Source organism: Candoia aspera, chromosome 8 (assembly GCF_035149785.1).
Source record: "Candoia aspera isolate rCanAsp1 chromosome 8, rCanAsp1.hap2, whole genome shotgun sequence".
Taxonomy (NCBI): Eukaryota; Metazoa; Chordata; class Lepidosauria; order Squamata; family Boidae; genus Candoia; species Candoia aspera.
Window position 1 is genome coordinate 37,586,523 of NC_086160.1, and position 27,912 is coordinate 37,614,434.

General features: G+C 34.2%; 1 protein-coding gene across 3 annotated transcripts in view; it reads left to right on the top strand.

Moving 5' to 3' along the window:
• LRBA (LPS responsive beige-like anchor protein) overlaps positions 1-27,912 on the top strand; it is a 409,112-nt gene that overhangs the window by 323,095 nt on the left and 58,105 nt on the right. For all 3 annotated transcript variants that reach the window (XM_063310174.1, XM_063310176.1, XM_063310175.1), the window contains exon 46: positions 1,205-1,357. In XM_063310174.1, the coding sequence (XP_063166244.1) occupies positions 1,205-1,357 (153 nt within the window). The remainder of the gene's footprint in view (positions 1-1,204; positions 1,358-27,912) is intronic.

The window sequence follows — 27,912 nt, forward strand, 5'->3', positions numbered from 1 at the left end:
AGTGCTACTCTCTCATATCCCTAGAAGGCCTTCTGAACAAATGTGGGTGGTGCAGTGAGTTACCAAAGGAAGAGGGAATGATAGAAAGTTAAACACATAGCCTGATTCTACTACCAGAATTTTCAGACAATCAATGTACTATAAAATAGAATTTATAATGTGCAGCTTTATATGTGGTGTCATAAATATCCAAATAATTGTTACCTAAGACAATTTGGGTTGGGTCATTTCTTAAATTAAAATACATATATATTTTTGAAATGGAAAACAATTCAAACGAATTTACAAAGAATAGATAAACTTCTAATTATCAATAAATCATAATTGAATGAAGTTGAATGGAATTGATCACAGAATAAATCTTCTACAAATTGAGAAAGAACTTTTGAGTCTAATAAAATCTCTCATTAATTGAATAGCTAATTGTGTCAGTTATTTTTTTTAGTTCACTATATATAATACATTTAACTATCTTTATGGCTTATAATGATAAGGAGACTGCTTTAATAGAGGTTTATGCATTTTAAATGCTTAAAAGACAATCCTATATATTATCACTGCAGTAGCCAATTTTCCAAAAATTTGGTGCAACCATTAACCTCCAGGTAAATTCTAAGTGTACAATATCTTATTGTGGCATGCATACTCTTACATGCATTCCACTGCCAAGTTGGGTATATTACTCAGTGCTGCTCACATAGACATGGCAAACATAAGAATATCTAGTATCATAAATCTATTCAGGGAACATGAACTGATCATTTAGACACATTTTTCTGAACCTGATTTTGAAATCAGATGCATAGCAGAATATAATGGATACACAGTTTACAATATACTTTAATTTAGTGGGCATCTAATGTTTCTAAACATGACATTTTTAAAACTAAAATTAAAGAATATGTTATGAATTTGAAATGTTACAGCTTCCATTATTTTAAGGAATACTAAGTTTTAGTGGTTTAATCTCAGATGTTTAGATACGTAAACATACCAGATATTCTTTCATTCAACATTTCAAAGTATTGTATCTATTTACTATGGGCAAGTTTTCTGCAACATTTGATGGATGTAAAGTGAAAATATTATATATACGAAGTGGAAAGTGAAAATACTTTCCATTGCATCCACTGTCTCTTTTTAATTGGGTGACTTCCGTGATAACCCAATTTATTACATGTCACTGGTTTTCATTTCCATATAGGAGCTTGTTCCTGAATTTTATTATCTACCTGAGATGTTTGTCAACTTCAATAATTACAAACTTGGAGTGATGGATGATGGAACAGTGGTGTCTGATGTTGAACTTCCTCCATGGGCCAAAACCCCAGAAGAATTTGTTCGCATGAACAGATTGGTAAGATAACAATCAACTATTGAATGTATTAAGATATGATGTTTTCTCAAAGAATGTCATTTTTTTCTATGCAAAGCTAGAATTTATGTAGCTATTTTAGGAGACTGGGAATGCCTAATATTTACATTTATTTTAATTTAAATTTTGATGCTTATTTTTATTTATATCATTAAAATGACATAATGTGTTAACAACATTGACAGAGTTTTTGTCAATTCCTAGTACTTTTTCAATTCAATATTTAGATTTCTTAATTCTCAGAATTAAGCCATTAAGATTATTTAAGTCTCTAGAAGAATAGTGAAAGATACTGAAAATGTACATATCTTTATATAACTCATTAGGTATTATATTAGTGCCACTTAGGAAAAAAAAATGAGGGAACTGTGTAATAAGATTTTATTTAAAGCATATACATACATGCACACACATCTTTTAGAAAACCACATTAATGTAAATATGGAAAAGAAATAGTAAAAACTAATGAATTCCTCAAATAAGTGGCAGGGAAGAATTTTATTGACAGTCAAGTCTCTTCATTAGGCAGGGTAGTACAGGAGACTATCTATCTATCTATCTATCTATCTATCTATCTATCTATCTATCTATCTATCTATCTATCTATCTATCTATCTATCAAATTTACTCACCACCGATCTCACTCAGAAAGCATCTGGGCAGTTTACAATAAAGCAGGACTAACATATTAGTTAAAATACAATAAAACAATACAATAAAAACAACCCTCTTAAATAAATAATATATTCCAAGAGGTGAATGGTAAAAAGTTCTTAATTTAATCTCCAGGGAGTCTTCAGGGGGCTAACCACCTGATTACCCCTCCTCACACCCCATGCGAGATGGCAGAGCCAGGTCTTCTTTCCAGAAGGCTGGGAGAGTGGGGGCCTGCCTCACCTCTGGGGGAAGAGTGTTCCACAGGGCGCGGGCCACAGCAGAGAGGGCTCTCTTCCTGGGACCCGCCAGTCAACATTCTTTCGGAGATGGGACCCACAACATGCCCTCTCTGCCTGACCGGGTGGGACGGGTTGATATAATGGGGATGAGACAGTCTCTCAGGTAACCTGGACCCATGCCATGTAGGGCTTTAAAAGTGATGACCAACACCTTGAATTGGCCCTGGAAGCAGACTGACACCCAATGCAGCTCCTTCAGCAAAGGTGTTACATGTGCCATCCTTGGGGCACTTACTGCTGGAAGAATATAGTATGAATGTGATTAGAAATCCTCCCATCCAAATCCTTAAAAACAGCTTTCAGGGTGGTTAACTGATTGTTTTCAGGGCAGTTTAGATGGATGGAGGGTAATTTCAAGGTGGAAATGGTTGGGTTCATTAAAAAAAACGCCTTCTCCCATTCCACCATTAGTATTTTGGGGAAAATATGTGCTACCAAAATTTAGCCATTCTGACACAAGTTTGGCATTATGATCTTAGTGCCTGAGATGTTCCAACAGTGACGTGTGAGATAGTATTTCCTACTTCTGCTTCAGGACAAGGAGATTCATGAGTGGATTTGTGCCCACTAGGGAACAAGGGTCCACTAGGGAAAAAAGAATCAAAACTAGGACTGAGTAGAGCAACAAGTGAGAATGCTTATTCTTTGCATATACAGTACTTGAATTTCTGACTTGTACAGATCCCTGGGATACTTCATTTCTCTCCCTTTTACCCTGCTGCCATATCAGGGCCAATGATAGTATCTATTTAGGAAAGCCAACCTCAGACAGAAATCAATAATGCAAAGTTTTTCTCTGTAATTATATAATTAATTTCACACAATTCACTACACAAATATTTGCAAAAATGTTAAGTGTCCCAATGTAGGAATGATATTCAGCCATTTTATTGAAGCTAAGCAGGTCTGTGTTTAATCACTACCTATACAACATCTATGTTAAACTCCACAATAAAAGAAGAGTAGGAAATCGATAGAAGTGAAAACAAACAGTACATTTATGGTGTACAATTTAGTTTGTTTGGTTTTATTTTGTATACCAAGTATACAAAGATGTAACCAAGGTGACAACTGTCAATGGACATAGGACTTTTCCAAGTAATGTCCTGCAAATATATTGGAATATAAAAATAATTACATGATCACTGTTTAATTTTGATGTTATATAAAATATATTAGATTTTGGAATTGCACAGTACCACTGACTGTATTAATAAGGTGTCTGATTTGTATGTTTATAGGATTACAAAAAATGTAAGTAAGAAACATTTTTTTAAAAAGGAGTACGTTGACCAAAAATGTAATAACACATTCATTTCTAGAACTGTTTCAAAAATAAGAGTTGTTCGTATGTTTATCTTTGCAATTAACTAGATATTTATAAATTATTATGGTACTTTTAAGTGGCCATTTTGTAAGATTCAGTGTGCAATTTTTCCCCTTTCAATACACTGTACAGATTTTTCTGCAGTGATTGGAAATGCATACTGCTTTGATCTGTGACCTTTTTGTCGTGCTAATCGGGTTCCTGATATCATTATACCTTGCTCATTAATCATATTTCCTCCATCCCATCAGCCAACTAGACAGCCCAAGCCTGTGTTTCAGTCCTGTGCTTGGCAGGCCTCTCCTTTTCCGGATTATTACACTGTGATACTTTGGCTTCTCATAACCAGACCCACATCAAGCTGTGTACTACAATTAGAGTCAGATGGTCCTTATGTTGAATGGGGAGATAGTGTTGCAGCTGTCTGTCTCTTATTGGAATAAACTAGCAAGAGGAACAGATGATATATAAGGACAGTATATAATAACAAATTGTACAGTACTAAGGCAATAGTGAGGATTTACAATGCTAGTTGTTATTCATTGTTACTTTAATATGACCCTTTATGTTGAAAATAACACAAATATGATTTTATTAAAGAATCACATCATATCCATTTTGTCTATTTTGGAACAAGGATGAAACAGTGAGGATAATTCTCTTTAAATATGACTTCTAAATTAAAATAATATAGAAATACAAAAGAGAAATCATGAAAGCTGGGCAGTGGCAGAATTAAAACAAATACCTATCCAGTTTTAAAATAGAAGAATATCAAGTTATAGGGCATTAATTCCTCCTAAATGTCTGGAGAACAAAAGTGCTCAATTGGTATTTGAAAGTTCTGACAAATGAAGGTTAAGGAATGCCGTAGATTAAATGTCATAATTCTATGGTTCTGAACTAGGTTATCTGTAAAACCACCTTCCCTCATATTCATCTGCCAATCCAATCAGGCTGAATAATGTCAATCCTTGCCAGGTTCCATCTTTACAATTATGCTATCTGATAGGACCTCAAAGATCTTAACCAGTGTTCTATTTCATACACAGAGGTATAGGTATTTTATTTCAAAATATTAACATTCTGTTTCCAGCATATAATTTCAGTGTTTTGTTTTCCAGTCTTTTCAGTGGTGAACTGGCATGTGAGGTCCCCCCCCCCCCCCCCAGGCTATTATTATTGACAGGGGTTTGGGTTTCTTCAGAAAGAGTTAATATTATAGGCCCTAGGTGGTCAGAAAATCATTTAATGATTAGTTGATAGACTGAGAAATGTTGACCAAATTAGACATGCTGTTGGATATACTGTATCTATATATTTAGTAGGTGAGAAAGGAAAGATTTAAGCTTTCCTTTTCTACCAAAGTTATTGTGTGGAGCTGCTCTCTGCACTACAAAATCAATCAATCAATCAATCAATCAATCAATCAATCTTTCCTTCCATTGGTTGAGAGTTGTATTTTTTTTTTAAAAAAGATGCACCAAGGTATTTAATATATCTAGTCAGCTTCTAACTCATTGAGGGTAGGACAGACTACTATGAAACATACATTCCTATATTTCATTATATAAGAATATTTATGCAGATATAAACTCTTTATTACCAGAAGTTTAGTCTTAATTGGGAGGTAAGATTTGGATGGAAAATAAGGTGTGGTATCATGACCATATTTTTTCTACATGTCAGGATGGAATTATATGTTCTCTTGGCTTCTTGTGTACATTCAGTGTAACAAAGAGATTGAGATTTTAAACTATATGTATATAAGCAAAATTTATATCATAAGAGCAGGTAGGTTGAATTGGAAAGAGAATTCTGTATCCCAAGATCATGATGATGATGATAATGATGATGATGATATTTTATTATGCCTTTTTATATATAACTCAAGACAGCAAACATACTTAATACTCTTGTCTCCTTTTCCCCCAAAACAACAACCCTGTGAGATGGTTTGGGCTGAGAGAGAGAGACTGGCCCAAAGTCACCCATCTGGCTTTCATGCCTAAAGAAGGCCTAGAACTCACAGTCTCCTGGCTTCTAAGAAAGCACCTTAACCACTACACCACTGCAGATTAGTGCATTGCTTTTATTTCCATAGGAAATAATAGTTATTTGATAAATAACATAAAATATACATTTAAGAATGCCACTCAATAACATGCTTGGAGATCTTGTTTTCTTGGATTGGAGTCTCTACAAATCTTGACCATTTCAGCTTTCTTTCTTCTAATGGAGGAAGGCTCTTCTGGAGCCAAACTTTAGTAGTCCTTTAAAATTTAAACATATATATGCATAGTTTCACCTTGGGTTCTATATCTTAGCCATGATGGACTGTGACAAGGACTTTAATGCTCCTGGAATTGGTGTCTTTTTCTCTTGCAAACTAAAGTATTCTGCTGGGATCATCTTTTTCTGATTAGTTTAAATTGTACTTGTGTTAATAAACAAGCATAAAACCTTATGTTTCTAAAGATTATCTATAAACAGGAATTTGCCTTTTAAATAAAATCTAATTCAGTGGGTTGCTGTTTTCACTTCTTTTTTGAAGCTACTGCTTTCATTGTTTTGCACTTTCCCATTCAAGCGAAGAAATGCTGTTAGAATTAAATTCTCTTGAGAATAGAGTGCTACCCCTTATGGTATATATCTTTCTTGCTTTATAGGCTGCATTAATGGCTATGTACAAATGAGTGGGTTTTCCTCCTCTGTCTTAGTTTGATATTTATAGCGGAACCTACAGATATTGCATATTGATGCAGCTTCAATTTGAGTAGCTTGCACAGTTCTTTTTCCTGAATTTTTAGTGAAATGATTTTTAAAATATAGTACAGAATACAGACAATGCAAAGACAGTAGTGGAAATTTTCTATAATGGCAAAGGTCATGAACCAGAAATCCAAGTGTTTTATATTAAAAGTTGTCAAATATTCTCTCTCTCTCTCTTTCTCTCTCTCTCACACACACACAGACACACAATATAAGAAAAACACGAGGGTAATAGCAGATATGCTAGAATGCTATCTTTCCTAAATATGTACAACATTATGAAATGTTTCTTTTTACTATTGATATATAGCCCTCTTGTCTCCATATCTCTTTCTTCTGCTGGGCTTGTCTTTCAGCTGTTCTTTTTCCTTGTTCTTTTTCCAATAAATCTATCTCATAAATTTTTAGTCTGTTAACCAACAGCTTTAGTCTACTAAGAGTTTTCTTTACCTACTCTATTTTTGTCTGCTATTCAGATGATTGGCTCCCTTCAGAAATTCAACCAATGCCTTCAAACAAGATAATGAAAAGAGTGTGCATACTAGCTCTATTCTCTCTGCCCAGCTTTCATGCCTTCAGCCAGAACTCGGAAGGGCAGTTATTCTTGCATTCTCTTGAAGTTGAATACAGTTCTCCATATCATTCATGAACTAGCATGATCCTAGATCTCATAGATAACTGGACTTGTGTTTATACAAATTTGAGTACAGTTTTTCTTGAGATCTCTAAAGAAGGATAAAAAACAAAGAGAAGCAAAGAGAAAAGGGCTTGTTCTCTACCTAGTTTATTTTTTTAATAATAATTTATTAAATATTAAAACAAAGAGAAAAAATCCAACAAACTAATAAAGAAACAGAAAGAGGACAGAAGTGCCAGAAAAAAGAGAACAGAAATAGAAAAAGGAATAACTCCCAACTCCTTTTACAACAAATATAAGTAAAACTTACATTAAACCCTTACTCTAAGGTTACAACATAACATCCATTTTTCCTATTAACTAGTAGTATTATTAATTATCAAATCTGTATACCATAATTTCATTCTTTTCTGTTTCACACAAAAAGTCCAAAAGGGACTTCCAATTTGCCATAAAATAGTTCTCTACCTAGTTTAGAGCCTTCCATATTTCCAGTAAATGACTGAAGGCAGTTCCTTTATAGAGCTTCCACCATTAAAATTCAAAGATGGTTACATGTTAAAATAGCTTTTGTAGTTGAGGTTCAGCAGGCAGAAATAGAAGACTCTTTGAAAATGCATTATTAACAGCATATAAAATTGGGGGCCCTTCAGGTGATAATTTATAATATATAAAGTTTCTAGTGGCTCAACTGAACACAATTCATTATGTCACATTTGAATATTTAAGGACTGTTTGTCATATACAGTATGTCTGACAGATACCATATAGGCATCCAAGGTGGTTTCCTGGGGGACCCCAATTATGTTCTGAGTCTCAAAACAACTGTTGTGTAATAAAAACTCTAGAAACAGATGAGATTTTTTTTCATGTGAATTTGTTTGGGTCCAGCAGACATTCATTTCTACTTTATATGTACGCTGAAATGTGAGTTTCCATATATAGTATTTTCGGATTCCTTTCTCATAATTATACTGTTATTACTAAACATACTTTTACACTTTCATTTATAAAATATTTTAAACTGCAAATGTTGACAGCAAATACAGCTGATAGTACAGCTGATAAATATTTGCAAATTTTAGATAGTTACTATTACTACTTTATATCCAGTGATATGCAACTTCATTTTTTATATTAGTTGAATTAATTATTAATTAGCTATTAGTTATTCAGTTAGTTAAATTATGTGCCAACCCTTCCATGCAGATTCAAAGTGGCTCCCACCAAAACTTTACTTATTTTTTTATTTAATTCAATTTAGGCATCACCCAACTGCAACTGACAACATAATAACATAAAAACCAATACAAACCAAAACCAAGATAGAGTCTGGGCACAATATACATACAAAAACAGAAATAACAAACACACCCAACTAGGGCTCCCACCCATCTTACCCCAAGGTGTAGGAGAACAACCAAGGTCTTCAAGGGTTTACAGAATGCCAACATTGGAACCACATGGATTTCAGAGGGGATCTTATTCAAAAAGACAGGTGCTCTAACAGAGAAGGCATGCTTCCTGGGTCTCAGTAGATAACATTGTTTAACTAAAGGGACCCAGAGTGCACCAACTCTGCCAGCACATACCGGGCAGGGAGAAACCATGGGAAGTAGGCAGTCCCTCAGATGACTGGACCCTGTGCCATGTAGGGCTTTATAGGTAGTAACCAGCACTTTAAATTGCACCCAGAAACAAACTGGCAACCAGTGCAGCTTGTGAAGCAGAATTGTCAGATGGGCATACTGAAGCATGCCAATCACTGTCTGCACCACTGCATTTTCAACCAGCCGAAGCTTCTGAGTAGTTTTCAAGGGCAGTCCCATGTAGAGCACGTTGCAGTAGACAAGCCTTGTGGTGACTAGGGCAAGACTGACTGACTGAAGGCCTTCCAAAAGGGCACAACTGGTACACCAGATGATGCTGAGCAAAGCCTCCTTGGGCACAATTATACTTTGAAACTCATCTCATTGATTCCAAGTATCAGAATAATTTTTATATTAAAAACACCCTCAACAATAACAAATTCCCAATCCCTTTTCAATTAATGGAGATACCTTAATTCATTGTCTATCCTTCCATGCTTTTCCCTCCCCACACCCCCGCCTCCCAGGCCTATTTATTTAGAATGGATAGGTTTTCCTGTTCTTACTTTTTGTGTTTATTCCTGCATTTAAGAGATGAGGATAATATGTAGGAAAATCTAAAATGGCTTTAGAAACCAAATTCAGAGAACATTGTCTACCATATAGTTGTGAAAATTAATAATATTCTGGAAGCAGTTTCCTGAATTGTCCTTTCCTTTATCTGAACAAGCCCTAATTTTCAATATTTGAACTTCAGGCAGTGGTGAACAAATCTCAGGAATTCTAAATGTTCTTGAGGCAAATTGTATATTTTTGACTGATTAGTAGATAAAGAGTAATACTCTTACTCTGGGGTCATAAGTGCTCAACTGTCATGTGTTGACCTTTCAGTCATTACATTTCTAAGTCATGCCATTGTTTGAAGACAATCCTGACTGACTGACTGAATATCTTCATTATGGTCTTTGACCAGCCTTTACAATAGAAGAAAATAGTTTAATCCAACAATCCCTTATCAGGAGAAAAAAAATAACAAAAAGGAAAACAGTAAAACAACATATCTAATTAAAAGTTTTGTGCACTTGTATAACATGATAAAAATATTTGGCCACCTCGTGTGTAAGTGCAGAGTCAGCATCCCTCAAAAAGAAACAAACCTAAAATCTGTCAGTATGACCCTCACATTTAGAGATGATTGGGGAGATCAGAGCACCTCTTGGGGCATCATAAAAAGGACACCGTATGAGGATCTGGGCAGGAGTTTCTACCTCCCTGGATCCATCTCTGTGAATAAGGAGTCCCAAGAAATCTTCCTGCCAGCAGTGCTGAAGGGAGGACATATCTGACTGATTTCTTATTTGGAGCTTCTGTTCATGCCAGAGTTATACTTGTAATTCAACAATGCCATTTATAATTCAGATACTTCCTTTCACGTTTCAAATTATATACCACAGTTTGAACAAAAGAAGTGGACATTTAAGCACAACAGATGGAGATTCAAGGATTGTTAGGCTTGTAGATGCTGAGAATTTTTAAACTAGAAATGATAAAGATTTTGTTATTATACAGAATCCTGTTAATGTGAAAAAAACTATTGTTTTTCAGGTTCTAGGATCTAAGTAATTGTGTTACATAAAGTAGAAATATTCATAATCATATTCATAAAGATGAATAGAGAGAAAGATCTATTAAATATCTCTTATCTGTGTGAGGAATTTTGTCAATGGAAGCTAATGGTGAGGGGAACTCTCAAATATTGTCCAGGAAGGATGATTGCCGCTATGCTGCTTAAACTTGCTGCTGTGAAGCTTAAACAGTCAATTTATCTGTCTTAGTAGGTGAGCATTATGTGGTTGTTTCAACATTGCTAAATATTGTCAGGACAAATGAATTCCAAGGTAATGAATACATCACGACGTTCTAACAGTCTTGGGTGTTCTTTCACTAATTAACTAGTAGTATAATCTTTTGAGTACACACTTGTCTTAACTTTGCAAACTTTTAAATCAGCTAAAAGATTCTGTGTCAAACATCAGCTCTCAAGAAACACAAATTGTGCAGCCCATTTGTATGTTCTAGTCAGAAAGATAATGGAATGGACATTGTGGAAATCTGTATTATTTCATTGGTTTGTCTGGTTTCTGAAGTGCCTGCAGATAAAATAGGATGACTGTTTTTTCCTTTGTTTTGTTTTTGCACTCATAAAATAGGGGAAAAAAACTCTGCAACCTTTACTGGAGATTTTAACAGCAAACGATTTAGTTAATTTGTGGAATAAAAGGCTGAAAATTAGGATACAGCTTATATTTTAAAGTTACTTAATAGGATTCAAAATGTAAATACTGGATGTCTTTTTCTTGTAACAATTATAAAGGGTAAAGTTATCCTATACTTCAGTATCTAAGAGAGGGATATATTTGAGGCTAATTTAATGGATAGGTCATCTGCCTTTCACTGAATTACAAAAAAATTGAGCAAGTAAACATTTTTTTAAAAAAAATCAGTATAGCTTTTAGCAGATAATATGTAATCGAAAGGTAACTTCAGGCAGGATATAAATTGTATTATAGCAGTTATACAGCACTCCCTCTTTCCATTTTCTTTCCATAACAGCAACCCTGTGAGATAGGTTAGGCTGAAAGTGACTGACTCCTAGTACCAGTCCAGCATCTTAATTCCTGTTAACTTCCAAGCTGGTCCAGACAAGAAGCACAACAATGAATAGTAGCTCTATCATTATCATAAGGTTACATTAACAGAATCTTGCAAGACTGAAAGTATTTCCCCCCTCCTTTCCTTTAACTCTCTGGAAAACTGGGGAGGGTCCCTTCTGAAACACTTCCCATGCCTCCTCTCCTTCTGTGGGCTGAGAAATCTTTTACATGCCAGTTGTCCAATCTGCAGCTCTTCCTCCTGTCTCCCAAGGTCATTCCCACCTACCATTACAATTCCTATAGCATAATGACCTCTCTATTTGATCCCATCTATTGTCTGTTTTGTTTGGCACAGGCCGGTTTCTCTGCCTTACCTGACTTAATAGGCAGTAATGATAAAAATATTAGTATTAGTAGAGCAGTAGTGATAACTAATAGTGACAAGTGGCACTCATCTACCCCCATGTTGGAGACTGAGTCACTGAAGCAAAGACACAAAAATGGGGGCTTAATTTGCAGAAGTTCTTGAGGATTCTTAGTACAGTCAATCCTAATAGTTCCTCCATCCTGTTTATTCTACAGAATGGCCTATTCAGGAAACATGAGTTTTTTGGGGGGTAGATTGTGAGATATATTAATTAATTATTTATTCTAGACTATGCAGGCAAAACACCAGCTAAAACCATGTGTGCCTTTCCCCTTTCACTATACGTATTTTATAAGAAATCCAGGAAATGCGAGTCTAAATGGAATCAATTCAATATGCTGCCATGTCCCTCTGCAAAGAAATACTCATTTATTTCGAGAAGCAGTTGACACAGAAATCTTTCCCAGAATGGTTTTTCATGGGAAAAGGGGGTATTTTTGATTTGGAGGCTTCTATATTGCATCAGTTATCTCCTACTCAGCTGCTGGTTCTCATCCCCTTGTTAGATTGCTTATTGATTATAAGTATAGATAACAGTGATTTTTTAAAATATTTCTTCCTAGTTTAAGTAGAGCAGTGAAACCTATCCTCTCAAAGTCTTTATGATTATGGTGGATAAATTTAGTTAGTTATGATGGTATAGATTTAAAATATTTTTATACTCTTCTTTGAGACATCTCCTTGAGGCAATTTTATGTATTAAACTTTGAAATATAAAATACATTGTTACTAAAACAGTAGCACATAACATTTAAAACTCAGTGGTATTAAAAATATAATCTAAATATAGGCTTTCATTTATTTAAGAGAAAATTGGAACATTCAAATTTAAATGTAGTTAGAGAAAAGGGAGGGAGGGAGGAACAGAATCATAAACACAACTCATGGCAGTGGTTTTCTCAAAGAAGTACCACCATGAAAAGAATTAGACTTCAGATCTGTCCACTTCTGTTCTTTGACATGGAGCCCTTTCTTTTATGGACAATTCAAGTTATATTCTGAGGCTGTTTTTCCCTACCTTGTTTGTTTTATAAAACTCTCCTGCCATGTGCATGAGGTGCATTTTCAGTTCCTCTTTCTGCTGAAAGATCCAGAAGAAAGATAAACATCAGTACAGTACTCCCTTTTCAGTGAATTCATGTAGTAATGCTCAGTTATAACTTCATTGTAATCACCAGTAGTCAAAATAGCAAATTCCATTTTCATATGACTGAAAACTAATCAAATATTTCAAATACTATACACACGCATACAAGTTTTGGAACACTTCTTAGGAATATTACATAGTGGTTATATTGCCTGGCACAGGTGAATTTTTTCTAACATCATTAAATTGGCACAAGAGAATGATTTAAAACTGTTTCCTTTCCTAGCCAATTAAAAATAGACTGTTGGTTTAAAGCTGTAATTCAGTTACTGTAAGAGTGTTTATAATGTACCCTTTGAAAAACTATGTGTGCCTGTCTTTTGTTTTAAAGCATAAAGCCTAGGACAAGCAGTCTGCTGTGCAGTAAAGGAATTTGATTTTAGCCATTTCTAAAATGAAAGACAAATATCTGTTTCTATAAACAGGTCCTGGACTGCTTCAGCTGCTACATAACCCAGTGATATTTTAATTTGCTAGGCAGACATGTTTACTGTGTACTGTATAGTTTATGAGTGTTACCATAAATGAGGTAATCTTGCATCTTGGTTTCCATGTGTGAAACATTACATGAGGAAATGCAGCTGGGTTGTTAGTTGATGATATTAGTGGACTTTATTTGAATATAAACTTTATACTGAACTGTTTAAAATATTTGTACTAGAACTGGTTATGTGCTTTTTAGCATTTTATACTTCAGAGAAACCAGAATTCAAAAAAGCTGCCAAGTGCATGTCTCAGTTTCAAAACTGTTAGCAATAATGATTTAAAAAAAACCACTTTGCATTCTTGGTAGAAGTGTAAATTTATATTCATTCTACAAAACAGTTTGTGTTAAAAATAGCAAACATGGTAATGCATTAAACAATGCCTGTTCTTTGGAGTCAAACTAATGCATGTTATAGGGGTGTGGATACAGTGGATGGATGTAAATTATTTGTGTTAATTTTTGTCCAAATCTAAAAGTACAGTGCTGTGTCTCCTGGAATGACCTTCTCAAGTCTCACTCCTTCCCTATCTTTGTAAAAAATCCGTAACTATTATTCTGTGACATCACAGCTCCAGTGTCAGAAATCTGAAAATGGGAAGATTGGAGTGTCCCATGATACACTATGGTTATGCAGACACTAAAGGCCTTTAATTTCTCCTGATCTATGGCTTGACCCAGATGAAACTAAGGTTAGCTCTGGAACAGCTCTGAAGGTTGTATTTGAGTACTGAAGCAAGAAGTTGCTCCTCTCTTATTCTGCTTAGGGTTCTGAGGTAAAGATATTCCAGCACTGGAACTCTCCACAAAATAGGAGAATTGATTTAGGGAAATGTTTTAAATATATTCCCTATGGCTTAGGTTGCAGGCGGTGTTGTTAGTTGCTGTCGAATCGTTTACGACTCATGGCGACCCTATGTATAACAGAACGAAATGCTGTTCGGTCTTGCACCATATGCCTGACTGTTCCAATGTTTGCATCCATCGTTGCTGTAATTGTATCAATCCATTGCACTGAAGGTCTTCCTCTTTTCTGCTGGCCCTCGACTTTACCAAACATGATGCCCTTTTCAAGCGATCGGTCTTTCCTGACAATGTGCCCAAAGTATGAGAGTCTATGCCTTGTTATCTTCGCCTCTAGGGAACTTTCTGGTTGTATTTCTTCTAAAACTGATTTGTTTGTTCTTCTGGCAGTCCATGGTGTTTTCAATAATCTTTACCAACACCACAATTCAAAGGCATCAATTCTTCTTCTATCTTCCTTTTTTAATATCCAACTTTCACAGGCATATGTGGCAATTGAGAAGACCATGGTGTGAGTCAGACACATCTTTGTTTTTAAACTGATGTCTTTTCTTCTGAAAACTTTAGATAAGTCTTTGATGGCAGATTTTCCCAGCGTGATACGTCATTTGATTTCTTGATTACTACTTCCCTTGGCATTGATCATTGATCCAAGTAGAATGAAATCATTGACAACTTCAATTTCTTCTCCATTTATTGTGACATTGTTTATTGGTCCATTTGTGAGAATCTTCGTCTTCTTCACATTCAGGTGTAGTCCGTACTGCTGACTACAATCTTTGATCTTCATCAGCAAGTACTTCAAGTCTTCATTTCCAGCAAGCAAAGTTGTATCATCTGCATACTGCAGGTTGTGAGGGATAGGTCCCTTGTAAATTGTCTGATTTGTGAGTGACAATTATTTGCTCTGGCCATTATTTTTGTATTTTGTATTGTGTGGATTATTTTATTTTAAAATTTCTATATTGTAAACTGCCTATAGTCAAAATAAAATTGGGCAGTTTTTAAATTTAATAAAATAAAATATTCCTTAAATGCGTTTTACATGCAAACAGTCCAAGCTTTTCTGGGCATATATGAACCTGTTGTTCATGAACATGTGTGTTAATAATTTTTTCTGCTATCCAGCAATACTTATATTCTCTTAGTTATAGCTTGACATAAAAACTTTCTCTATGAGATACACATTTTAACTTAGCAACTACAGTAATATTTACAATAAAGTTGCTTTATAAATAGCAAGACTCTCCCTTTAATTGTACAGTTAGATATTTTTTCTTGGAAATCAATTTGGAATAGCTCCCTTGATTCTGCTAGCTTTAAATATGATAAAGTTTTGCTAGATTTTGGTAAATGTACTGTATAAGTGCGTATTTATTACAAGTGGATTGTCTAATATATGCAAATTGCACAGACGTGTCATCTATCAATTTGTGAAAATTTAGAAAACAATAACTATCAGTTGAGTGGCATCAGTATGTTTTCAAAGGAAATTATAATTATCTTGTGAATCTAATGAATTAGTTTTCCTTGATTTGTTGCAATAGACACTTTTTACTGTAACCAATTCCATAAAATTTCAGTGTTGTGGGAATTTCGTGAAATTTTGGAAGTGATCCTATCTATCACGTGTTAATATAGATTAACTGAAATCATTTTTTAAAATTTGTACTGAAGTATTTATATACATTGAGCAAGAGTGAATCTGTCCAAATATTTCATCAGGGTTGTGCATATTAAGCTCAACCAAAGTCAAATGTTCAGGAACAGTATACTTCTGTAGATTTATTCCCTATATTTCCACAGTTCTCATGTAAGATTGTTGCACATTCATAATCTGAGTATTCTGAGCAATACAAGCAAAGGTAATACTTTAGTGCTGCATAAAAATTATGATCATCTATCCAAAACAAAATGAGTTGCTTTTATTACTACGTAACTTACTATCTCATGGACAAATTTTGAAAATTACATTGTATAAATTACTGCAGTTTGTAATGTTGTACCACAATGTTGTTCCATTCTTATACTTGTTGAAAAAAGACATATTTGAAAAAATATATTAGAAAAAGGTTGTCATCAGTAGTAAATTACATTTTTGGTACTATGGATTGACTTACAGTTTATATCCAATTGATAATTATAAAGCTGTTTTTGAGAAGTCCATGAAGACTAGTTTTTCTAGTATGTAAAGATGTATCTTTAACAAGCAAAACAAAGATCAGATATATGGTAGGATAGTTCTAAGACAAATTTTCAAAAATAAAAAGCTTGAAAAATAATTATTTTCTATATAATATAGAAACTAGGCTGATTAATTGTTGGGAAAAGAGTGCGGGGGGAGACTAGGGTCAAGAAAACCATTTAATACTATAATGTTTTTAGGTATATTCATGGCATTCCAACATTGGATCAATTTGTTAAGCTACCTGACATCTTCAATGTAGTTTAAACAAGATTTTGTTCTTGGGCTGCTCTTCCTTTTCAGTTTTCTTCATAAGGAGTTGGATGATAAATGGAAACATAAACATAGCTTGAAAATGTGAACTAGCTCCCAAACATTTCAATAGTTTTATAAACAATTGGTCACAGTTACTTTCAGTTGGATTACAGTTTCTCTCAAAGCAGAAAGTCATTTGAGCTATGTTAAAGAAATGATTCTTAATGTTTGGCTTACTGGCTTACTTTTTTAATCTTTAGATATGGTTGCATAATTATATATTAATCAAACACTGCATTTTAAGACAAAATGTAATCATTCAGACTTAAGAAAATGACTCTGCACGTAGAAGTTGTAGCTTTGTTCCATTTACTTCAGTGTGTTAATTCTAACCGTGTCTCTTTCAAAGAGCCTTGGTTTACTTTTTCACTGTTACTGTCCATGCTTGCTTTTATTATTTATTCCTTACATTTATGGTTCCTGTAAGGAACTCAGGGTGGCTTACAGGGAATCAAATCTCATATTTTCTCTGTGTGGCATGTTACGTAGAGAGAGAGAATGACTGGTCCAAAGTCACCAGTGAGTTCCATAGCTCTAATCATGCCTTTTCAATGGTAGAAGTATGCTTCACTTTCTGAAGAGAACCAGACGAGTCTTGGATAAGGATTATAGCTCAATGATAGAGCAGATCTTGTATGTAGAAAACATGACAGGTTCAATATACATCTGTTTATTGTAGCTGCCAGTCACTGTGATTGACTGACTGACTGATTGATTGATTGATTGATTGATTGATTGATTGATTATGTACCAATACCATGGTAGTGACTCTTAGTGACCACATGGATAGATTTTCTACAGGAGTATCTGTTCTTCATGTCTTCTGATGGAGCACTTATTGCCCCTATAATTGAGTCCATCCACCTTGCTCCTGGTCATCATCATCTTTTTTCCTCCACCTTCCCCAGCATTATAGATTTCTTCAAAGAGCTAGGCGTTTGCATAATTCATCTGAAGTTGGATAATTTGAGTCTAGTCATTTGTGCCTCTAGTGAAAACTCTGGGTTGATATATTTGATGATCCATTTGCTTGTTCTCCTAGCTATCCAGGATATTCTCAGGAGTCTTCTCCAACATCAAAGTTCAAAAGTGTCAACACTCTTTCTATTCTGCTTCTTCAAAGTCCAACTTTTGCTTCCATAGAATATCACAAGGAAAATATTCCTGTACAATTCTAATTTTTGTAGGTATAGACACATCACAGTATTTGAATATCTTTTCCAAGGTCTTCATGCTACTCTACAAAATGCTAATCTGCAGCATATTTCTTGACAGTTCCTTTACTGTACTGTTGATTGTTGATCCTAAAATGCAAAAGCTATCCACCACTTCAGTAACTTCACTGTCAATTCTAAGGTTGGTTGCTGTACCAATTGTCATTAGTTTGGTCTTCTTTGTATTTAATCTCATTCTCATTTTTTCACTGTGCTCTTTGGCTTTAATTTCTAGTGCTTTCAGATCATTTGCATTTTAGCTAACAGGATAGTGTCATCAGCATAACACAGATTATTGATACTTCTTCCTCTGATTTTAAAACCATGCTCATCTTTCATACATCCTCCTTCAACATATATTCTACATATTGGTTGAATAATTAAGGGGAAAATATACAGCCTTTTCTCACCCCTTTGCCAATTTGGAGCTAGTCTGTTTTACCAGGTTCTTTCTGTACTGTGGTTTCCTGACTTGTATATAGATTTTGAATGAAAACAATGAAATCTTCTGGGATTCCCATTTTTCTAAGCACATTCTACAGTTTGACATGATTGACACAATCTGTAATCAATAAAACATGCTAATTTTTTTGGTAGTCTTTGGCTTTCTCAATTATCCAGCGTATATCACAATAATGTGGTGATCTTTTCTGGAGCATACATCACAATAATGTTGGTCTTTTCTAAAGCCAGCTTGTATATTTGATATCTCCCTTTCCATGTACAGCTCTAATTTGTGTTGGATGTTGCTAAACATTATTTCAGTAGCATGTGAAATTAAGGATATTATACAGTAGTTTGCATATTCTGTTAAAACTCCTTTATTTGGTATTGGTATATACATTCATCTCTTTCAGTCTGTTGGCTGTGTCATTCTTCAGATTTGCTGGCATAGCTTGGTTAGAACCTTTACTGATTCCTCTTCTGTTGCTTGCCATATTTCTGTAAGTATTACATTCATTCTTGTAGCCTTCTGACTTGGTAATTACCAGCGTGCTGTTCTAACTTCATCTTCTAGTATTAGAGTTACCTGTAACTAGAGATTATCTTTTAAGGTTTCTTGGATAATGTCAATATACTCCTTCCATCTTTGTTTGAATCTTTTCTGACTCAGTTACTATCTGTTCCTTGGTGTTCTTTAGCAAACCAGTTTGAAATTGGAACCTTTTCTGAGTTCAGAAATCTTTTGAAAGATTTTCCTTGTTTTTCCATGCCTGTTTCCATCTTCAGTGTTACAGATGTTGTTGTAATACTGCTTCTTGTCTCTTCCAACAGCTGACTGAAATTCTTTAAGTTCCTACTTGAGATCTAGTCTTTGGCTTCTCATCTTGGCAATTTCTCCCTTTTGTTCTAACATTCTTCTGTTTTTCATCGTTGGCAGTCTCTGTTTACAATTTTCCTTAAAAACTTCTTTAAGTTCATTCCACAGTTCATCTGTTTTCCAATCAATAAAGTTCAGGACTCCAAAGCAACTCCTGATGTTCTCCTTGAAAATGGTGGGTTTATGCTCAGTATCATATTGTGGAAATTGGTTGGCTTCTGCTTTAGCTTAACTTGGGACTTGCACGTGAGCAGTTCATGATCTATTCCACAGCCCTTAGACGTATCTTTGCTGTTATAACTGAGTTCTTCCACCCCTTCATACCAATAATATAGTCAATTCGATTTCTATGTACTTCCTGTGGTTATGTCCATGTGTATAGGTGTTGTTTTGGTTGTTTAAAGACTGTTATCAATGAAGAAATAATTAGATTGGCAGAGATTGCTGAGTCATTCTTCTGCTTCAGTTTGGTTTCCTAGACTATAGAGTCCAACAACATTTTCCTCCTTGATATTTCCAACTTTTACTGTCTCCAGTTGCAAGCAGCACATCTTGCTTACATGTTCTGTCAATTTCAAATTGAACTTGATCATAAGAGCTCATAAACCTCCTTTTCTTCTTCTTCAATGGTTGGAGCATGAACTTGGATAATCACCATATTAAAGGTTTGTCCATGAAGTTATTATTGATATTATTTGGTCATTAACTGCACTATAATCAAGTATTGTTCTTACTATACTCTTCCTAACTATGAAGGAAAAGCCATTCTTTGTTTTTCATGTCCTGAGGAGTAAACAGTGATCTTCTACATAAAGTGTCCAATTCTAATTCAACTCAAGTCACTGATGGTATTAGTGTATAGTCAATACATTTCATCTTTCACTGTGTTGAGTTTCTTACATTCCATGTTCCACATGTAATTTTTTGTAGCTTTAGATTTTCTTTTCCTGCATGGCAACATCAGCAACTAGATGTCTCAAAGGCTTTAATCTAACCATGTCATAAACACCATTAGTACTACAAAAAATCTTCAGCTCTTCCTCAGTAGCATGTTGAGTGCCATCTAAACTGAAGGGCCCATCATCCAGCATTATATCATCGATCATCTTATACATTCTATCCATGTGGTTTTCTTGGTAAAATATGGGATGAAATATATTGCCATTGCCTTCTCCCATGCAGTATTAAATGGTGCCTTTGCCATTGTCACTAAAGTCACCTCTAGCATCTGCCTACATTACTGCTGCCCGCTGTACTGTAGGTGCCTGCTTGCTTTAGCTGGGCAGCTAGGATGACTTTCACATCTTGGGTGACCCTGCTGGGATTACATATTCTTTGTATACATTCTTTGCATTCTTCACTTATCCCTTCCAGGGACACCTCACCACCACAATCAGACAGCACAGCAGGGCTTCAGGAAGGGCAGGCAATCACTGTAGACACCATTAAACTAGATGGAGGAATGGCCTGATTTAGAATAAGGCTACTTTCTAGGGTTCATTTGTGACTGGAAGTGGAATATCATTGTGAAAATACAAAAAGTATCATGCAACACATGTATTTTAAAGTGATTGAAATAGGAAAAATGTGAGAAATTATTTTTATTACTAAGTTATTTGTATACACACTGATATATGCATACACACTCATATATACTTATAATATCATAACTGAACAAGTAAAAATTATCCTCTATAGATTAAAAATAAATAGTATATTTTAAACTTTCTTAAAAGACATGTTTAGAAGCTAGGTTAATGTACATACTATTTTGATTTTAGACACAACAGCCATTTAAACATCTTTGAAATTTATACAATTTTTGTTTCGCTGTCAAAACATTTAATTATACTGTGCCTTGAAGGTGTAAAACTGTCAAATAAATCAGAGTCTTTGCATAAATGTTTGGTGAATTGTTCTGACTACTACACTGTAGATACTACTTGGCAAAACTTTTCAGTAGGAATTAGACACCAGATAAAGGGCAACATTAATACTTTTATTGCTGATTGTTTTTCAAACAAGGAGTAAAAAGGTGGATTACGTTGTTCAACGTACAGCTTCAAGGGACTACTTTTGAAAAACATTCATTTCTGCTGTTTTTTCCATAAGGGTACCACGACCTTAAATGAAAAAGTATCCGATAAAATTATCTCTGCTTTGTTTAAATTTATCTGGAAACTTTCTCTAAGAAATGATTCTAAACCACTAGTTTTTATATAATATTAAAATTAATGGAAATGTGGTTACTAATATTCCAGGAACCTGATTCCTGATTTTTCTTTTAATACATTGTTGAGTGCATTTCTCTCTCTCTCTCTCTCTCTCTCTCTCTCTCTCTCTCTCTCTCTCTCTCTCTCTCTGTGTGTGTTTAGTAGTGGTAAGGCAACTCAACAAAGGTGATTGGGGTGAAATAAATTAGTTCCCCTTTGAAGCTTTTATTTTCCTTTTTTTTTTCTAGAATGAATGGGGACGTTCTTGAATGAAAGCTGTTTTTCATTACTGCCACCCAATACTTATTTGAAAGAAAAAGCCCACCTAACACATACAAACACAAGGGCAAAGGCAAGCTTCCCCTCTCTACCGGGAAGATTTCAGCTAAACAGCTCCTAACTTCTCTTTCCAGTCAGGTGGCTTCAAATCAAAGTTAATTACTGTAGTCATTTATTCTAATCACTTTCTTCGTATGGCTAACTGCATTCTGTCATGGGGTGGCATCCTTTGAAGCCAGTTAGGTTTGAAAGCCACTGCAGGGTACTTGAGCCTCATTAGTGAGGCTTATCCATGCCTGGCTCTGGATGTGATCCCTGATTAACTCTCAGTTAGCCTTCTTTCCCAGACAACACTCCTCCCTTCCTCTTTAGTTTCAATTAACTCTTGCCTTGCTGCCTGCATTTATTCACATCAGGACACAACAATATGGGGATAAGTAATTTATATATTTTCTTTGTTTTTACAGAAACAGTAAATTCCCAAAGTAGAAAATTGTGATTAGAAAAGACTGCCTGGGATCTGTGTCTCAGTGTACATCTAGACTGATTTATACATGTATGTCTAACCAGAAGAGGTCAAAGAACATTTTATCTGAGGTGTGGTATGCATACAGCAGACATATGCACCATTGTTTCTGCTATTGGGATAGAACTGTCTTATTAATTTGGAGTATATTAGCTTAAACTTCAAATGGAAAAATAGCTAATCCCTCTCACAGTCAACTTGACACAATGTTTTATATACAGATAAATAAAATGAACATGAAGAAGCAGTCATTCACTTTTACAGAGAAGAGAATTCTTCATTCAGGTATTTAAACAATTTGTAGAGCTGCCCATCTCATAGCAGTGACTCTGGGCAGTGCATAAAGATTAAAACCATCATAACAGCATAAACTCATGATGTCTTGGTCAAACAACAGCCCCCAAAACACAGTATGTCCTCCTCTAGCACACAGACTGGTATCTAAACTAAGACTGGCAGTGGTTATTAGAAGACCTAGAAGTGGTTAAAGACATTAATAAGGACTCTGAAGAGCTAAAGCATCAGAATAAACTCCAGGTTGCTATCTAGATCCAAATCAGTGTGTTCCAATTTTAGACAACAGTGCAGTAAGGAATTGCGATACAATTGTAGCCACACAATAATGGTAAATTTGGCTCAAACTTGTCTCAGGGAGTCTAGGTAGTTGCAGTATTGTAAATAAAGGCTGCACCAGGCTTAATCACTTTCGATAATATTAAAAAATAAAAAAACCCAAAACCCAGATATGTCCTGATTATGGAACAGGTAGTAGAACTTCTTGTTTGTTCCCCTAATTCAGGGGTCCACAAACTCTTCAGCTCATTGACCCCTTCATGAAGTTTCTGATTTTTCATTGAACCCCAAACATTTATTTTATGAAAATAATTTAATAAATACTACTTTAACTAATAGTACTACAAATAATAATAATAACAACAATAATGGATAGTCCCATCAACCCTTGGGGGTTGATATTGACCACTTTGGAGAACCCTGCCCTAACTGCTTAAAAGAAAGCAGAGAAACATGTCACTATAAAACTTGCATGCCTAATCTTAATATATAATAATATCCAGCAACTTGTTGAAAAACATTATCTGTAGTCAACTCAGCTTCCTTTCTCACTAGAACACTCAAAATATATTAAGTGTATGTTACATTTGCCTTCATCAGTGAATCTGCTTTACTTTTGCTGATTTTGTATTTTCACAAAAGTTTTTAACCAAAATAATATTGTAAAACATTTTAAAGACTACATAATACAGAAGAATAGAGAATTTATCATAAAGTCACTCTGAACTGGAGTCCCTTCAATAGCTTCTCTTTTAGTCTAGAACAGTGAGGTGTTTATATTGTTGGTATATCTATTTAGTAACCTAAAAATTCCTTATTTTCAGATCTTTCTAAATAAAGATGTTGAGGAAAAGTAATGAACGTCAGGAGAGAAATTAGTCATTACTATGGGTTATAGCCAGCTCTGAGATCCTTTCAATAGTGGGTAGGCTATAAATATTTTAATAAATTGGATACATATTTAATTAACTAAGAAGTAAATCCAAATTTATTCTAAATATTAGGTTCAGTTAACAGAAACTAGGACAATGTCTCAGTGATAGTATTCTATATGTGAAATCTACCCAACTGGTAAGATCCAGAAAGGTAGGCTTGCTGTGGTCCTGACTCCTAGGGAGTAACATAGTCAGGCAGCATACAAGTTTAATAAATTATTACAAGTTTAATAATAATGAGGGCAAATCTCACTGGCAGTCCCCCACCTCTGAAATAGCCTATCTCCAGAAATAAGAGTGGCCCCGCTCCTATAGTACTATGGAAGGCTGTGGAGACCTGGATTTTTCAGAGGGCCTTTGACAATGAAGTTGTCCTGAGAAGCAGGAACCACGCCGAGATGAGGAATGAGTCTCTAGTGTTTATTACTGCTACAGTAGACAGAAAATCCTACCAAACTGAAGAAGCGTGGGAAAACCCAGACAGATAAACCCCAAAAGTCAAGGCGGGTCTGTTCTGGTTCTCTTTGAATGACAGCTCAAACTCTCTACTACACATGCATTTTCCCCCCTGGATAGGGGCCCCCTCCTGCTCACCATCAGTGCTCATGACAGAAGTAGAAGGATGAATATCCTCCTAAGGAAGTAGCACCAGCAGTATGTGATGGTGATTAGGATATTGAGTTATTATTTTTTATTTAATTTTTTAAAAATACTTTATTAGAAAGCAAAATAACATAAACAATAAAATACATACAAATACATATAACAATGAACTAAGAGAAAAAAAGGAAAAAAAGAAAAAGGACAGAAGGAAAAGAAAACAGCAAAGCTTATTAAAAAATGGTTTCCAACTATCTAAACTGTGATTTTGGATCTATAGTTATGTTGTCTTAACTTCTTCTCTATTTTCAATCTATGTCACCCCTATTTCTATTTGATTAAATGTTTAGTTGCTAAATTCTATACACATATTCGTATTTTTTGCGTTGTCCTTATATAATCAAGAAAAGGTCGCTATTCATTCTTAAAATCATCCATATTTTTATCATTTATCAGGTCTGTTAGTTTTGCCATTATCTTAATTATCCATTCTTCTATTGATGGGGTAGACTCTTCTTTCCATCTTGAGGCGTAAATAATTTGTGCGGCAGTAATCAAGTACAGTAGGAACTTTCCATGTTTTTTTTCTAATGCTTCTTCCATTAGACCCAGTAATTATAATTCTGGTTTTTGGATTATGTCCATTGCCAACATTTTTTGAATAACATTGTGTATTAACGCCCAGAATTTTTTTGCTTTTTTACAAGACCACCACATGTGATAAAACGTACCTATTTCGCTTCTACATTTCCAACAAGCGTTTGATGTATTTTTAAACGTTCTTGATATTTTATCAGGAGTTATATACCATCTGTAAATCATTTTGTAAAAGTTCTCCTTCAGATTATAATTCAATATAAATTTTAATCCTCTAGTCCACATCCTTTCCCATTGGTCATACATAATGTTATACCCGAAGTTGTTTGCCCATTTTCATACATTCTTTAATTTGCTTGTTTTCCCATTTTAATTGTAATAACATTTTATATATCTTAGCTATAATATGATCAGCATCAGTACAAAACTGACTATCCCACCATGTTGAATCTTTTCTGAATTTGTACTTCTTCTCATCTAGTTTAAACTGTTTCTTTAGTTGTATGTAGGTAAACCAATGGCAAAGGTATCCTTCCTTTTCTAATTCTTCTCTTGTTTTCATTACATAGTTATCCCCTTCAAGTTTTAATAAATCTCTATATCTCAACCATTTATGACTTTCTATATTTTCTCTTCTGGCAAATGCTTCCTGGGGAGATATCCATAGGGGCATGTTTGGTGTTAATTTAGATTTATATTTTTCCCATATTTTTATAATAGCTCTTCTAATACAATGATTATTAAATGCTTTGTTTGCTTTGATTTTATCATACCATAGAAAGCCATGCCAACCGAATTTTAGATCATATCCTTCTAGTTTTAGCAGCCTATGGTTTTCTAGTGTAATCCACTCTTTTAGCCACATCAAACAACACGCCTCATAATATAATCTCAAATCTGGTAATCCAAATCCTCCCCTTTCTTTGGCATCTTGTAATAATTTAAATTTTATTCTTGTTTTTTTCCCTTGCCAAATGAATTTCGATAAGTCTCTTTGCCATGTTTTAAAAGTATTATCTGTTATTAATATTGGTATGGTTTGAAATAGAAATAATATTCTGAGTAGTACATTCATTTTAATTGTGGAAATTCTCCCCAATAGAGAAAGATGTAGTTTTTCCCATCTTGACAAATCTAGTTTTATTTCATTCCATATTTTCGAGTAGTTATTTTGAAATAGGTCATTGTTCTTTGTTGCAATTTCTACTCCCAAATATTTAAACTTTTTTATACTTTTGAAGCCTATCTTATGTTCTAACATAGCTTGACTATTCTGTGTCATATTTAAGTTTATCATTTTTGTTTTCTGATTGTTTATTTTGAAGCCTGCTAATTTTCCAAATTCTTGCAATTTATCTAATAAATAGTCAATTGATTCTAGCGGATTCTGCATAATAACAACTAGATCATCTGCAAAAGCTCTTAATTTAAACTTTTCTTGTTTAATCTTTACACCTTCTATTTGTCTATCATCTCTAATATCTCCAATAAGAAATTCAAGTACTAAAATAAATAGCAATAGTGATAAAGGGCAGCCTTGTCTCGTACCTTACTCAATTTCACAATCTTGTGTTATTTCTTCATTTACTATAATTTTGGCTTTTTGGGATGTATATATTGATTTTACTGCTTTTATAAATAAATCTCCAAAGTCCATATTTTCTAAAATCTTAAACGTAAAATTCCAATTTAAATTATCAAAGGCTTTTTCAGCATCTAAAAATAACAGAGTAAATTGTTTTTCATTATGGACTTCAGCGTATTCTGTTACATCCAACACAATCCTTATATTATCTTTTATGTGTCTTTTAGGTAGAAAGCCACTTTGGTCCTGATCAATAATTTCTTGGAGCACTGTTTTTAATATTTTTGTTAGAATTAATGTAAATATTTTATAATCATTATTCAATAAGGATATGGGCCTATAGCTTTTACAAAGTGTCAGATCCTGTCCTTCTTTTGGAATTAATATGTTTGCTTCTGTCCACGTCTTTGGTATTTTCAATCCAGTCATAATCGAATTTAATAGTTCCTTAAATGGTAGGATAATTTGTTCTTGAAAACATTTATAATAGCCTGCTGAGAAGCCATCTGGACCCAGTGCTTTCCCTATTTTCAGTTTTTTAATTGCTTCTAAGATCTCATGATCTGTAATGGGGCTATTAACTATTAGTTTCTGCTCATGTGACAATTTTGACAAGTTATATTTTAGTAGATATTCATCAATTTTATCAGTTGAAATTTCTTATTTTTTATATAAATTTGTAAAAAAAGTATGAAATGCACTTTTAATTTTGTTATTGTCTACTAGATCTACATTATTCTCACAAATTTTAATAATTGTTTTTTTTTCCTTATCCTTCCTTAATTTGTATGCCAACCATCTGCCAGTTTTGTTTGCAAATTCGAAATTTCTCTGTTTGGAATATCTCAATTTTCTTTCAATTTCATCTATTGTTAATATCTTAACTTGTTGTTGTAGTAATTTAATTTGGTGTGTTATTCCATCATCAGATGGATTTTCTTGAAGGTCTCTTTCTTTTATTTTAATTTGATCTAGGGCTATTTGTAATTTTTGCTGTGATGTTTTTTTAAATAGCCTATTTAAGTGCATAAAATATCCTCATGTAGGCTTTACAGGTACCCCACACGGTTCCAATATCCACTTCCTTATTTAAATTAAATTCAAAAAATTCATTTAATTTCTTTTCACAATCCTCTATTAGCTCTCCTTTTTTCAGGATAGCATCGTTTAGTCTCCATCTATAGGTTTTAGAACATATCTTTATTGTGATTTGGACTGGATTATGGTCTGAGAAAGTTCTTGGGAGAATCTTTGTGTTTAAGATTTTGTTTGCTAAATTTAAGGATAGCCAAATCATGTCAATCCTGGAGAAGTAATTAAATCTTTCTGAATAAAACAGATAGTCTTTCGCTAAGCCATTTTCATGTCTCCATGAATCAACAAGAGCTAAGTTATCC